General features: G+C 33.9%; 1 protein-coding gene across 1 annotated transcript in view; it reads left to right on the forward strand.

Annotated features, from left to right (window-relative positions):
• Nucleotides 1–15,651, forward strand: part of ADAM18 (ADAM metallopeptidase domain 18) — a gene marked incomplete at its 5' end in the record, with an annotated part of 80,707 nt that overhangs the window by 30,551 nt on the left and 34,505 nt on the right. The window contains 4 exons of the mRNA XM_019634112.1: nucleotides 3,325–3,461; nucleotides 6,330–6,513; nucleotides 7,858–7,953; nucleotides 12,666–12,864. Coding sequence (XP_019489657.1) covers nucleotides 3,325–3,461; nucleotides 6,330–6,513; nucleotides 7,858–7,953; nucleotides 12,666–12,864 — 616 coding nt within the window. The remainder of the gene's footprint in view (nucleotides 1–3,324; nucleotides 3,462–6,329; nucleotides 6,514–7,857; nucleotides 7,954–12,665; nucleotides 12,865–15,651) is intronic.

The raw sequence follows: 15,651 nt of genomic DNA on the forward strand, positions 1-15,651 counted from the left end.
TTCTGAAGCTGATGTTGAATAATATTGTATGTCAACTATAATTATATATACATATATAGTCATGGGATGTGGAGTAGAGTGTGGGAATGTAGTCAATGGAATTGTAATAGATAAGCACGACATTGGGGGTGAGAGGGCAGTGGAAGGGGGGAGGGGGGTTGTTACTTTGTGAGGAGTGAAAAGGATAACTATTGCATTGTTCTATACACCTGAAACTAATAATAAAAAAACAAAACAAAACAAAACAAAACAAAAAAACTAATTCAACTGGTTGGTAATTAGAAGCCTTCTCTGTTTGTTTCCCAGTGGATGGCAGTATAGTGTGCTTTTCCTCCTCTGGTACCTGTGCTGTTTGTACCTCCCAGGTTGCTGGTGCCTTGCTGCTGCCAATGTTGCTGAGGTAGAGGGTGCCACTGTGGTTGTGGGCATTGCTGGCAGCATGATTGGGATGATGGGTGTCCCTCTGTGTCTGGGTTGCCTGGGTCTCAGGGCACCACCCTTTTGGTTGGGAGATGGGGGAGTGGAGGTACGAGGATGGAGAAGCCAGGTTCAAGAGCTTGCAGCTTCTGCTACTTGGTTCCCTGTGACCTCTGGTGTTGCTGTGGCCGGGAGGCTAGACACACTTGTGCTTTCTCTGCTGCTTTTACAGGGCTCTCTGTTGGCATTGACACTGCTGCAGCTGGAAGAGGGAGCCAGTCTCAGGCACCAATCTGCTGCTGCCCTTTCCCTTTATTGAGGCTGTGGTATGAGGGCTAGAGTTGTGGACACTGTCTCCTTTGCAGCTTCCATGTTTGCTGGGGTTGTGGGATCAGTCAGGGCAGCCAAGAAACTGGGGTTAGAGACATCTTTGTTCCCCCTTCACTCTACTTCCTCTATGCATTTCAATACATCCACCTTCAGATGCACTGACATGTTGATCTCTCAGGCATCCTAGCGTGTTGAGCAGAGGAACCTTTGTTGGGTTATAGATGTCCCACCAGTTATAGATTGAAGGAGAGAGACAAAAGAGTCATCTCACTCTGTCATGATGCTGATTTCACTTATACCACATTTTCTTTATCTATTCATCCACTGACAAACTCATAGGTTGTTTTCGTACCTTGGCTATTGTGAATAATGCTGCAATTAACATGAGAGTACAGATATTGATTTAATTTCCTTTGTATATATACCTAGAAGTGGGATTGCTTGGATCATCTGGTAATTCTATTTGTAATTTTTTGAGGAACCTCCATAATGACTGTACCAATTTACAATCCTGGGGTACCAGGGTTCCAATTTTCTTCACATACTCACCAACATTTTTTATTTCTGATCTTTTTTATAATAGCCATTCTACCTGGTATGAAGTGATGTTTTGTTTTTTTCTTTCCTGGACAATTAGTAATGTTGAGCATAGTTTCATTTACACGCTCTATTTGCATGTGTTCAGATCTTTGCTCATATTTTAATCAAGTTATTTGTCTTTTTGATATTAAAATTTGAGAGTCCATTATATATTTTGGATATAACCCCTCATTGGATATATGGTTTGCAAATATTTTCTCCCATGTCTCCCATCAGATGCTTTTTCGTTGTGTTGATTGTATTATTCGCTGTGCAGGAGCATTTTAGTTTAATGTAGTCCCACATATATTTTTGCTTTTGTTGCCTGTGCTTTTGGTGTGAAATAAAAAAAAATGATTGCCAAGACAACATCAAGTTGTTTTTCCCATGTATTTTTTCTAAAAAAATTACAGTTTTAGTTTTTAATCCATTTTGAGTTATTTTTTGTGAGTGATGTAAGGTAGGGGTCCAATTTCATTCTTTTGAACATCATAACTCTTTTTTAATCTGTAGGATCTGAAGTGATGTCCTCTTTTTTCATTCTGTGACTAAGTTTGTGTATAATCTGTCTTCTCTTCTTTTACAGTGTAACTAGGGTGTTATTTGTACAGGGAGTTCATTTTCAGCTGTATAATTATGAAAGTACAAGACTATGTTTCTTTTCTCTGAGCTGGCATTAAAAGTCCAGGTTCTGGTTGCTATGCCTTACCCTAAAACCCGATGGTGAACCAGATTCATCTCTCATATTCTGTTCTGTCTTTAACCTTCTTTCTAATTTTGATACTGGGATTTTCCCTTTCTTTCAAGCTTAGCTCTTTTAGGATAACAGGAGACACCGTACCTATTAACTCATTTTTCTATGTTTCTATATGATAGTCCATGTTTTTATTTATACGCATGTACACACAATCTTTTTTCTTATAGGTATGAATTTTACTCACTTTAAAGTCAATTGATGTAGAAAGGTTAGAGAAATTCTAAGAATTTTGTTTATAATGATTAAAGAGATGAAAAAAAATCACAGTTTATTTATCAAAGTGGAATACTATGAAACGCCACTCTGCAGTGTCACCAACCTTTAGAAAAATACCTTCTCATTCCTAATTTCATTTCCATGGCTTTACTTATATCTCTAGCTTTTGTCCTGTCATTTCTTCATTTCACTCATTATACTACAACCTTTGTCCAAGTTCCCATATAGGCACGCTACACCTATTCATACTGCTAGGTCATTTACCAAACTTTATATCTTAGCCTAAATATCAATTCCACAAATACGTTTTCCTAATATCCTTAACTAAATAGTTATTCCCTTCCTTAAAATTATCGGAACACTTCAATTTCTTCAGAGTACTTTTCATGGTCTCTTTATACTTGGGAAGTTTGTGGTGACTTTCCTATTTATTTTCTTTCTTCCCTTCCATAATATAAGCTCCAGGTGTGGAAAAATTCCATTTCTTTCATGAATATCACTATATTCCCAACTTCTATCATAATGCCTGATGCATGTGTATACTTAATTAATATTTGTTAATTAGATTAATTATTTTAATGAAAAAGTTGAATAAACATGTTTTATATTGATTGTATCAAAATAGCATGTGTGTTTAAGGCTACAGAATTTGGGCATGCCAAACTTTAAACTAGAGAATATTGGTAGTTTGATTACTTTTAACATAATTTTGTGTTCCTTAATAACTGGTATGGATATTCATATCAATGACATATCAAAATAAAGTATTATAAAATGTGCTGAAGATAAAAAGTATTAAAATATAAATTTTTGTAGGAACAAAAATGTTTAATACTTTTGTTTTCTTCTTTTTTTATTTTGCTGAGCTATCCTGCCACCTGTTGGCAGTTCAGCTCGGGCCGGGCATTGAACCAGCGACCCCATTGCACTTACACTCTTGAGTGAGCTCTTAACCAACTAAGCCACTCAGCCAGCCCTGTTTTCTTCTTGTATAATGGTTTTCTCTTAAATATTCTTTATTTTAGTACACAGATGCAATAACTATGGAGGGATTTTCAGTTATTATAGCTCAACTAATTGGCCTTAAAATTGGACTAACATATGATGACATAAACAAGTGTTCTTGTCCAAGAGCTACGTGCATAATGAATCATGAAGCAGTGTAAGTCTTGCTTTTTTTCTTCTTAATTAATTTAGCATATATATTTGTGAGGTCTACAAAATGTAATGAATTTTTGATTATGTTCAACTCCACATCAAAAATTGAAAAGGTATGTTGTACATGATTATCTATTACACTAACAAATTTATCTAAGTGATATAAGACTCCAGAAATTGGCCAACCCCATGATTAAGAAATATCCACTCAAGGGAATTAAAGGGAAAATTTTAAGTTTTATGAACACTCTGAAATATTAATAAAGCATACAATACTATGGGTGTTTTGGTTGTTGTATTTGTTACTCAAGGCAAAGTCTAAAATGACCCTTAACAATATTACATAGTGTTGGCAGTTTTGGCTGGTATTTAGAGGGGGAAAAAAAGGAGGAGGAATTTGAAGAGGAAAAAAATTTTCCTTATTTACAGATATTACTGTTGACTATGTAAATCAACAGTGAGTGTATAGTTAGAACAACAAAAGCATCAAAAAAAATTCATCAGGATGATCAATCTGAAAAAACATTAGTATGTGTATATCAGCACTAAGAAAATAGGTGACCTATTATACAATTGCTATTTTTTTCCAGAAAGGATTTATAAATTCAGTACAATTCCAATCAATATTTTAGATTATTTTTAAGGTACTTGATAAATTCTATGGGTGGTAATAAAGTGGAGATAGTAAATATAGACAACCTTTTGAGGAGTATGAGGTGAAATTTATGATCAATGTGGCATTTTTATTGATGGGAGACACTACATACTATCTATAGACTGATTGAAACAAAGAGAAAGGAGTCAAAAGATGATGATATTGAATATAATGATAGCTTAGGAGCAAAATCATTGAGTAAATTAGAGAGGGCAGGATCTAGTGCATAAGTAGAGGGGCTGGCTTTTATTAGAGCTGGGTATATGCAATTATTGTGAGAGAATGTTAAGAAAGTAAATAGATAAATATGTAGATAGTTTTGTTGATGGAGGTGATAAAGATGAGGACAATTTCTTCTGATAGAGCAAGGAGTATAAGAGCTTTGATAGAAGAAGTGAAACACATGTCTTGGAGATGGAAAATTAGAAATGACCTTGGAAACATGATAGGATTGTTGGCCTTTGAAGAGATACTTAGAATTTATAATTACAAATTTAATATGAATTAAAATAACATGTTTGTTTATTTCGGTCCACTCAATTTCAGCTACCAAAGTGCATATGTAAAGAAAGTAGATAGTTGAGGTTTTGCCAAGTTAATGTCCTTGGAATTCAGAATTGGGCCTGCTGGGGAAGCTGTGTTCTCTTGAAATAATTATTTCCATTTTTTCTCTATCCCAACTTGGAGCTTTGGATAAGGAATTAAAGCACTTTGAGACAGCTGCCTTAGCTCACTTTATTTTATAGTTGTCTTTAGTCCTAGATGATAATCATCCCCACAAAAAGCCAATATTTTAATATTATATACATACACACACACACACACACACACATATATATATATACACACACATATATATATTTATAGATATACATTCATTTCTTTCTTTCTTGCATGCCCATCTTTTAAGCAGAGATTTAAAAACATAAGTTGTTTTATACCCACCTTAAACCAAAGTTCCAACTTCTAATTAATATGTTTGATTTTCACTCAAAAAATCACATGGTCCAAATAGAAAATAATGAGTCCATTTCTCTTTTTTCTCCCACTCTCCCAACTCTGAAACTTTAGCAGTTATATATTTCTTTCTTTGGAGGCTCAGGAGACAACCCAGGACCTCACTCATTTCAAATACATGATGTAGCTGTTTCGGTGATACTATTTCAGACATGATTGCTTGTAGTGGCACTATGCAATAAAAATAAAATTGAGCCACATATGTAATTTTAAATTTCTAGTATCTGCATTAAAAAATTAAAAGAATCAGATAAAATTAATTCCAATAGTATATTTTAATATGTTATTTAACCCAATATATTCAAAATATAATTATTTCAACATGCAAACAGCATAAAATTTGTTAATTTGATATGTTATATTCGTGTGTGTGTGTGTGTGTGTGTGTGTATTGAAGTAGGGTGTGAGAGAAAAGAGCCCAGGACCACACCAATGTTATCAGTCTGAGCAACCATAAGAATCAAGTTGCCAGAAACTGAGAACAATGGATGGAGAAGGATTGGTTGAAATCAGTAGTTCACTATTGTACATAGTATATTTCAAATGTGTACTGGATATCCATTAGTCAGATCTATTAGATAATCCAATGAAAATACAGCTTTGAACATGAAAATAAAGACCTTTATGAAACAATTTAGTACAAAATTTAGGTCACATAAAATAAATTTTAAAAATGCTAATAAATAAAAATACTGTGTAGAATAATAAATATTGAAAATGGAAGTAGAATGTGGAATGGGACACAATTTCAGATAATGTGGTCAAGAAAGACTTCTTTTCAAGGTGACATTTGAGAAGATATCTGACTGAAATAAGGAAAGGAAGCTTTAGCTATATGAGAAGAGCATGTCAGGTGTAGAGAAAGATGATGATAGACAGTGATAGATAGATAGATGATAGATTAGATAGATAGATAGATAGATAGATAGATAGATAGATAGATAGATAGATAGATAGATAGATGGATTTAGCCATTATACCTTATTGCTTTCCTGGAAAGATATACTTTCAATGCTATTTTAAATCTGTTAAAGGTAAGCAATGATAAACTAAAGTTTAATCTTGGTTGACTTTATCTCTGCTTAGGTACAGTTTTTCATTTGAACCATCTTGCAAGTTATGTCATTATATCTGGAGCATTGTTCAGATGTGGTTGTATTAACCAGGTTTATTTACCTGGGGAATTTTATTTCATTTTAGGGGTTCCAGTGGTGTAAAGATTTTTAGCAACTGTAGCATGCATGACTATAGATATTTTGTTTCTAAATTTGATGGTAAATGTCTTCAGAACTTTCCAAATTTGCAACCATATTATCAAAATCAATCAGCGTGTGGTAATGGGATTTTGGAGCTTAATGAAGAATGTGACTGTGGCAGTGAAGAGGTGAGTAATAAAGATTGGAATTTGAGCATAATTTCTTGTGTTTCTAATAAGTAATGGTCATGGTATATATGGGATAATGTATTCAACTATGTCTTCAATATAGAACTGAGATATGAAAATAAGAATAAGATACATGAAACACTTTCCCACACCTCTTCAATTAAGAAGAGAAATAAATCAGAAAACTTGGTTTGCACAAACTGTTCCCAATTATGCCAGCAGAGATTTTGAATATATAGACTAAACGAATTCCTTTTTATCCACAATTTATTTCCTGATTCATTTGATTTCAGTCTGTATTTTCTCTACAAATTTGGTTGAAAACCCTATCTCTTGTAGTTGCAAGAATGTTGAAAGATTATAATGTTTTTTTCTTAGTCATTCTCAAACATTCCTGTATTCCCAAGTTACAAGATGATCAAAATTTGTTCTATTTGCTCACTTCTAAATATAGGTATGCAGTCTACTAAAATCCCATCAACCAAATGTTCAATGCTTACTATTCTCAACAGAATGATATTAAAATATCATTAATTGGGCCAGCCAAGTGGCGCGTTGGTTAAGAGCTGGCTTGGGACGCTAGAGGACCCCTGTTCCGATCCCATATATGAGGGACAGTGACACTGCCCTCTACAGCTAAGATGCTGAACAACAGGTCAACTTGGAGCTGGGCTGCCATGAGTCGCCAGCGACAGCGTAGGCTGCAGCCCCTGCTGCAGTGGGTTGCCATGGGCTACCATGTGTAGCGGGCAGCCAGTGTGAGCGGCCAGCAGCCAGCGTGAGTGGCCAGCAGCTGCAGTGAGCGGCCGTCCAGAAGCCAGTGACTGATCTACCTCGCCTGCGAAGAGTGCAATGATGGTGCCAACTTGGGCCAGTGAAGCAACGTCCTCCACAACTAGACTGAAGAACAAAAAAGGACAGCAACATGTCTGTTCCCTTCCCCCAATTCTCCAGTGCTGCTCCCATCCCCCAATTCCCCAATAAAATCTTTAAAAAAATCATTAATTTATAATATTTAATAATTCCCCTCTACTTAAATAAAATAAAGTTTCTTCATGATTACTCCCCAGAAGTTACTGCAATTTCTTACCATCTACAAAAATAACTAACCACTACTTGTTTACATAACATTAAATTCCTAATTAAATTCTCTTGTCATCCACCATCCCCCAAAATAACATGGGGATGTAGATACAGCATAGGGAAAATAGTGAAACATTGAATTAACAATAGTGTATAATTGAAAAGTTGAACACAAAAAAGTATTAAATAGAAATTGAGATTAAGAAACAAGAGCTGTTAAGTGGTTGAACTAGAATAATATTTCTTCTTATGAAATTTTAGGAATGTCAATTTAAGAAGTGCTGTGATCATAATACATGTAAACTGAAAGGCTCAGTAGAATGTGGTTCTGGACCATGCTGTACATCAGAATGCGAAGTAAGTTTCCAACATTAATGTAAAGGAAATTGAACTTTGATAATAAAAAGCTCTGTTGATTGAATTAAGGTAGAATTGATAAAAGAAATATAGAACTAATTCAGTGGAACAAAATAGTACATAAACAACCACACGCATGTAAGGAAAACTATGAAATAAAGAAGGCATCTCAAATTGCACTGATTATCTTATTGTGTTGAAAACACAGTTTACCATCTTCTAAATTATCAGATAAAGAGTAGAATAATCATATATATTACTATTATAAAAAGTAATCAACTCTTAAGGAAATTGTGAACTCAAATGGTAAATTACTAACTGTGAAAAATTTGTAACGTGAATAGCAGACAAACATGTAGCAGAAAAAGTGTGTAGCATACAGAATATGCAAAAAACTCTCACATATTGATAAGTAAAAGGCAAATCACACACATGCACACACAGAGGAAAAGAGAGTGCATAGGTAATTTACATCAATTCAAAGTAGAATTGTTCAATGTGTACACTGCTCTTTTGCAGTAATTAAGACAAACATAAATAAAAATAACAATTCAGTATCATAGAACAGTCATCTGATGGTAATCTTCAAAACAGGAGTGTCAGATATTGACTAAGGAGTGGGATAGAGATCTTTTTTGGATAGTGTTTGTGGAATTTTTGAATTGCTATAATTCCTTTGGTGAGCAATATTTGCATATCTCTGAAGAGAGTATAAATTATCAAATTAGTTGATTATCATCATTATCTCTTTTATGTATATACCCTAGAAACATGCACATGTGTGGAAAGAAAACTCAGGAAAGAATATTAATTACAGAATTGTTTGCAATAACAAATCATGAAGGCAAACTTAATATTTATTGGCATTGGAATGGTTACATAAATTATTGTATATTGTACAAGAGTTAATAAATGCAGGCTAAATATATATGCACTAACATGATATTATCTTTAAAACACATATTTGGATAGAAAGCAAGTTCCATAATGTAAAATATATATATATATTTTTTAAATTAAAATGTATTGGGGTAACAGTGGTTAATAAAATTACATAGGTTTCAAGTGTACGATTCTGTAATACATCATCTATATATCACATTGTGTGTTCACCACCCAGTCAGTTCCCCTTTGTTGTTTTCAGTTTTATATCCCACATATTGGTGAAATCATATGGTTCTTGACTTTTCCTGCCGGACTTATTTCATAAATTGTATACACATAAATATCACACATATTATTTTTAAACCAATTTTTCAATTAAGATACAATATTTTATAGTAAAATTCTTTTAGTGAATACTTCTGAGTATTATGACAAATAGATTCAGTCTTATAACTAGCACCACAATCAAAGGATGGGCAATTTCATCACCATTCACAGAAAAACTCTTGTGCTCCTTTATAGTCAATCCATACCTTTATCCACAGACACTGATAACTGCAGGCATATTTTTCACATCTTTAATTTTGATTTTGTAAAACTGTAACATAAGTTGAATCATACAATATGTGTCAACATTGTAATTAGGCATCTTAGTATAACATGTTGAGTTTTAATCATGTTGTGGTGTTTATCAGTAGTCCATTTCTTTTTTTTTCCACTTATTAGTATTCCAAGTATTGTAAGGGTGTATCACAGTTTAATACATTCCCCAGTTGAGGGACATTGAGGTTGTTTTCAGCTTTCAGTGATGAAATACAGCTGCTATAAGTAATATTCATAAGCAGATTTTGTATGAACATAGATCTTTATTTCACTAAGATACCTGCAAATGAGATTGCTGGATCCTATGGTAAATGTATATGGAACTTCATAGGAAACTGAAAGCCGGTTTTTTTTTTGTTGTTGTTGTTTTGTTTTGTTTTGTTTTAGCTGAGCCATCCTGCCACCTGTTGGCAGCTCAGCAGCAGCGCAGCTAGGGCCGTGAATCAAACCGGGGACCCTGTGACTGAGTTCAAACTCTTGAGCGAGCTCTTAACCAACTGAGCCACTCGGCCGGCCCAAAAGCCGGTTTTTGAAAGAGGCTACACTATTTTGAATTTCCACCAACCATTTATGTGACTTGTGAGACTTAGTTGCTCGGCAAACTAAATGTAAACTCTAAAATTATGTAATATATGGTTTATTTTATCTTTGCTCTTGGTTTATTGTTTATATTTTAAAACTCACTTTACTAGTTGTCCCAGAGTTTACAAATCTTTGATTAATCAGTCTGATTTCATATAATATGCCACTTCATGTGCAGTGACTTGATCTTTTTATATAACACTACCATATACTATAAACACAAAATACACTGTTATTATTTTTGCTTTATATAGTCTCATCTTTTAGAGCAAGTAAGGAAACAATTGGAAAGCCACATGCAAAAGAATGAAACTAGATTGCTATCTGTCACCATGTACCAAAATTAATTCAAAATGGATCAAAGACCTAAATATAAGACTTGAAACAATAAACTGCATAAAAGAAAACAGGTGCTAAACTTATGGACCTTGAGTTTAGAGAGGATTTTATGAATTTGGCCTCAAACACAAAGGAAGTAAAAGCAAAATAAATGAATAGGGCTATATCAAACTAAGAGACTTCTGCACAGCAAAAGAAACAAACCATCAACAAAACAAGGAACCAGCCAAACAGGAGAAAATATTTTCAAACACTTCTGATAAGGGGCTAATATCCAAAATATATAAAGATCTCATACAACTCAACAACAACAAAAAACCAATCCAATTTAAAAATGGGCAGAGGACCTGTACAGACACTTCTCCCAAGAACACATTCAAATGGCCAACAGATATATGAAAAGATGCACAACTTCACTAACTATTAGGGAAATGCAAATGACAACCATAGTGAGATACAAACTCATACCTGTTAGAATGGCTATCAGCAACAAGACAAGTATTGGAGAGGCTGTAGAGAAAAAGGAACCCTTATACACTGCTGGTGGAAGTGAAAACTGGTACAGCCACTATGGAAAACAGTATGGAGTTTCCTCAAAAATTAAGAATAGAATTACCATACGACCCAGCAATCCCTCTTCTGGGTATGTACCTAAAAAAATCTGAAAACATTTATCCCTAAAGATACATGTACTTCTATGTTCACTGCATTCATGGTGGCCAAGACATGGAAATAACTAAAGTGTTCTTCGATAGACGATTGGATAAAGAAGATGAGATACATATACACAATGGAATATTACTCAGCCATAAGAAAAGATGAAGTACTACCGTTACCGACAACATGGATGGATATTGAGATTATCATGCTAAGCAAAATAAGTCAGACAGAAAACTTTGAGAACCATATAATTTCACTCCTATGTGGGATATAAAACTGAAAGCAACAAACAGTACAAACAAATAAAAACTCATGGACACAGACACCAGTTTAGTGGTTACCAGAGGATAAAAGAGAGAGAGGGGGTGGTAGAACAAGGTAAAAGGGGTCAAATATATGATGATGGAAGGAGAACTGGCTCTGGGTGGTGAACATACAATGCAATATATAGATGATATATTATAGAGCTGTACACTTGAAACCTATATACATTTAATAACCAATGTCACCCCAATACATTTTTAAAAATATAAAAAATTATAATTAACATTATTTATTTCCTTTCTGGCTTTCTTTACTTCCTTTTATAGATTTCTATTTGGTATTCGTTCTGTGTGCCTGAAGAACGCCCTGTAGTATTTCTTCTCATTTAGGTCTGTTGAAGTCTCTCAACTATTATTTGCCTAGGAAAGTCTTTTTCTCATTTCTCAAATTTATTTCCCATTCATTTTAGAAATATATGTTTCCCAGGTATAGAATTCTAGGTTGAAAGAGCTTTTAATCACTTTTAGACACCATTTCATTTATTTGTTACTCACTTCATTCATATATGTCTTACTCTATTCAGTGTTAATTAATCAAACTTGATTGTAGTGTGTGTGTGTGTGTGTGTGTGTGTGTGTGTGTGTGTGTGTGTTCAACATATATAGTTGGTCAGAATTTGGACACAGTGAGCATCACTATGGAAGGCAAAAAATGACTGATTTAGTGAGCAGGCTGTAATTTGACAATAACTGAACTGTTTATCTGAGATATACAAGGAAGCCTTTCTGCTCTCAGATAATGATAAATATAATGATGATGATAGCTATTATATAGTACATTGTTTATCATATCTTGTTGTAAGCACATTTTACAGTAATCCAGTTTAATACAAGAACACTTGGGTGAATGATTATTACCCCAACTTTACAAATGAGAAAACTGCAAAACAGTGATTATGTGTCTCACTCACACAAATAATCTAGTAAAAATCATAGCAAGAAATTGAAACCAGGCAGTTTGGCTTTTCTGTCTCTTCAATAACAAAAAAGTAGAGGCAATGTTCCTCCTCCACTTTTGAGGAACAACTATCTGTTCTGTCGCTCTCCAAATTGTGATTGAGTCAGATTGCCTCCCAAAGTAGAATACAAAGCAGTTTGCAAACCCTCTGTCAGAGAAGATACTTTTGAGACAGTTACTTTTCTTCTAGCTTCATAATGAATATTGTACCTGATTTTTCATTCAAAGAACTCGCTGCCTTGGTCACTCTGTGGCTCCCTCAAGTATCAATAATCAGGCATATTTAATTTGATAAAACTCTTCAGTAAGTAATTGAAGATACTCATTCACGGAACATGATTTTATTTTTATTTTCCTCCTAGATATCAGTAGCAGGCACTCCATGTAGAAAGAGTATTGATCAAGAGTGTGATTTTACGGAGTATTGCAATGGAACTTCTAGTAATTGTGTTCCTGACACTTATGCTTTGAATGGCCACTCGTGCAGGTTGGAGACTGCATATTGTTATAATGGACAATGCCAAACTACTGATAACCAGTGTGCCAACATATTTGGAGAAGGTATTGCTCTTTCTTATATATTTCTTTTACCTTAAATTTGAATCCTTCTGTAGGATATAATACGAGGTATGACAATTAAGTTCGCGAACTCATTCTAGAAAAAGTGCCACATACCTCATTGCTGAATATCACTACAGTCACCTTCAAAGTACTTCCCTTGGGAAGCTATGCACCGACACCAGTACCTACTCCACCCTTCAAAGCAATTTTGGAACTCTTTTTCTGGAATGGCCATCAGAGCTGTCGTGGTATTACCCTTGATGCCCTGAATGTCATCAAAATGTCTTCCTTTCAATATTTCCTTTATCTTTGGGTAAACAAAGAAGTCATTGGGGGCCAGATAAGGTGAATAAGAAGGGTGTTCAGCACAGTTATTTGTTTACTGGCTAAAAACTCCCTCACAGACAGTGCCATGTGAGCTGGTGCATTGTCCTGATGCAAGAGCCATGAATTGTTGGCAAAAAGTTCAGGTCATCTAACTTTTTCATGCAGCCTTTTCAGCACTTCCAAATAGTAAACTTGTTTAACTGTTTCTCCAGTTCGTACAAATTCATAAGGAATAGTCCCTCTGATATCAAAAAATTTTAGCAACGTTGTTCGCAAACAAGTTCGCGAACTTAATTGGCAGACCTCATACATATCGCACAACTCAAAAAGTGGAAGAATCTGAATCATAAGCTCAATAAAGATTAAATTTGAATTAAAAAGGTTAGTTTTTGAAAAAGTGTTTGAGATTGTCCAAGATAGTAATGTACATTCTTTTTCTCATGGTTTGATTTTTGTCCGAGGTAATTAGCTACCTGGGTAAAATCTATGTTTATAGCTCATAATTTATCTAGTGCTTAGAATGGCAACTCAGTAAATTCTGAAACTTTACTTAATCTCCTTTTAGCTCACATATTTATGATCTAATTTTAAAGTCATGAAACTTAAAAAATTTAGAATGAATTTCATCAAGTGTCATCATATTTCCTCACTGAAGAACTGCTAGGTTAACAGCAGTAATAGGTCATAATGAAAGTTCATTTTTATATTTTGCATTTAAAGCAGTTTTTGAGAGTAATTCAAACAAGATTCATGCATATATGCTTGATTTTAGGCAGTAATTATTCATAATACCCCAGTATGATTTTGTATTTTTGGAAGAATTAAATTAAATTTGAATAAATCAAAATTACTCAGTGAAATGCATCCAAATACAATTATTTGCTAATTGAGTAAAGGTAGTATAACACTACATGTCAGTTATTTGCCCAGTGGTAATATACAGAGTATAGTTTGTACCAAATAACATGCTGTGTGGTTTGTATTGTCTTTCTAATGATTTGAAACTTGTCTGTAGTAACAACTTTCAAATTAGGTGATTTAACCAAAAGTCAACCTGAGCTACAGCTCTATGATCTCCTAAATTATAGGTCAGTGCTATTTTCTGTAGGCTATGTTTTCAGGATGATACTTTTTATTTTTTGTTTCTTTGTTTTTGCTTTCTTTTTCAATGCTTATTTTTATTTGAAAATGTTATTTGTCATTTTCACAGAAACTTTTGATCAAGGTTTAATATTAATGCATCACTTAAAAATAAAATTAAGTAAGACTTTCCATAATATACATTAAGGAGAGTCTAGAACATATTCCTTATTTTAATAAATAAATCTTTGACCCAGAATTGAGTTACTTGACATTTGACATATTTTTAAGTTCTAAATAAAACAAAGATGTTTAAGTAAGAATAAACCATTCATGTGTGTTTCTTCCTCTAATATATGCTCTAAAACCCCCCCAAACCTTAAGTGGGCAAAAATTTTGATCTTTTGATGCAGCTCATTCATTCATTCATTCATTCATCCATCACTCTTCTTTCATTTATTTGGTTCCTACCTGGTACAGGTATTTTTTCTTGTCCTTATGTTACGAAGAACTATAGGGCAAAAGGCTGTTCCAAGGTATTCTAATGTATGAGATATATGAATTAACAAACAATATTTTTAATTTTGCATCATTTTAAAGAAAAATTTAATTTTTAAAGCAACTATAAAAGTTTGATCAGATTAGTCATGTTTGTCCATTAAAAAAAAAATATATATATATATATATATATATATATATATATATATATACTGAGTATGTATGTGCCCAGGCCTGATGATATTCAACGAGGCATTTTGAATAAAACTGCTTTTCTTCCCACCAAAAAAAGAGATAAAGACAGTAAAATATAAACACAAAAGAAATATAAAACTTCTTTTTTTTGCTGAGTGCAGTTTGAAGGAAAAAATAGAATACTGAAAGAAAAATGAAGTGGGTTCCATTGTGTAATGGTTAGCACTCTGGACTCTGAAAAATGAAGTGTAGTGAACAAGGAAAATACTACCAGCTCTCATTAATCTCTAGCTGTCAGCTCACTTCTTCAGAATTTGTCTGAACTGTACAGACACACCTCACCCAAGGGCACACCCTTCTTAGGGAAACACATATCCAATGATTAATTGAGGTTGGTTATAAAGGCCTGGACATTTTGGCCCAATTAGGCACAAAATCAGGTACAGTTTATACTCTGATAAGCTATTTATGCTCCACAGCTACCCATGGGTTAGGTCAAGTCTTTGTTGGACCTACTTGTCAGTCTGACTTTTCCTCTGTTCCATCCTGCTTCCTCCCTCTCATTTCCAGATATTCAGATCAGTAATAAATAGCTTATAACATACTTCGTCTAGAAGATGGCTTCAGGAGGCTCTAACCACAAACAGTTGGTATTGAGAATAGTGTGAGAAAATAGCCTACAAAATA

This window comes from Hipposideros armiger, unplaced genomic scaffold, assembly GCF_001890085.2.
Source record: "Hipposideros armiger isolate ML-2016 unplaced genomic scaffold, ASM189008v1 scaffold_1503, whole genome shotgun sequence".
Taxonomy (NCBI): domain Eukaryota; kingdom Metazoa; phylum Chordata; class Mammalia; order Chiroptera; family Hipposideridae; genus Hipposideros; species Hipposideros armiger.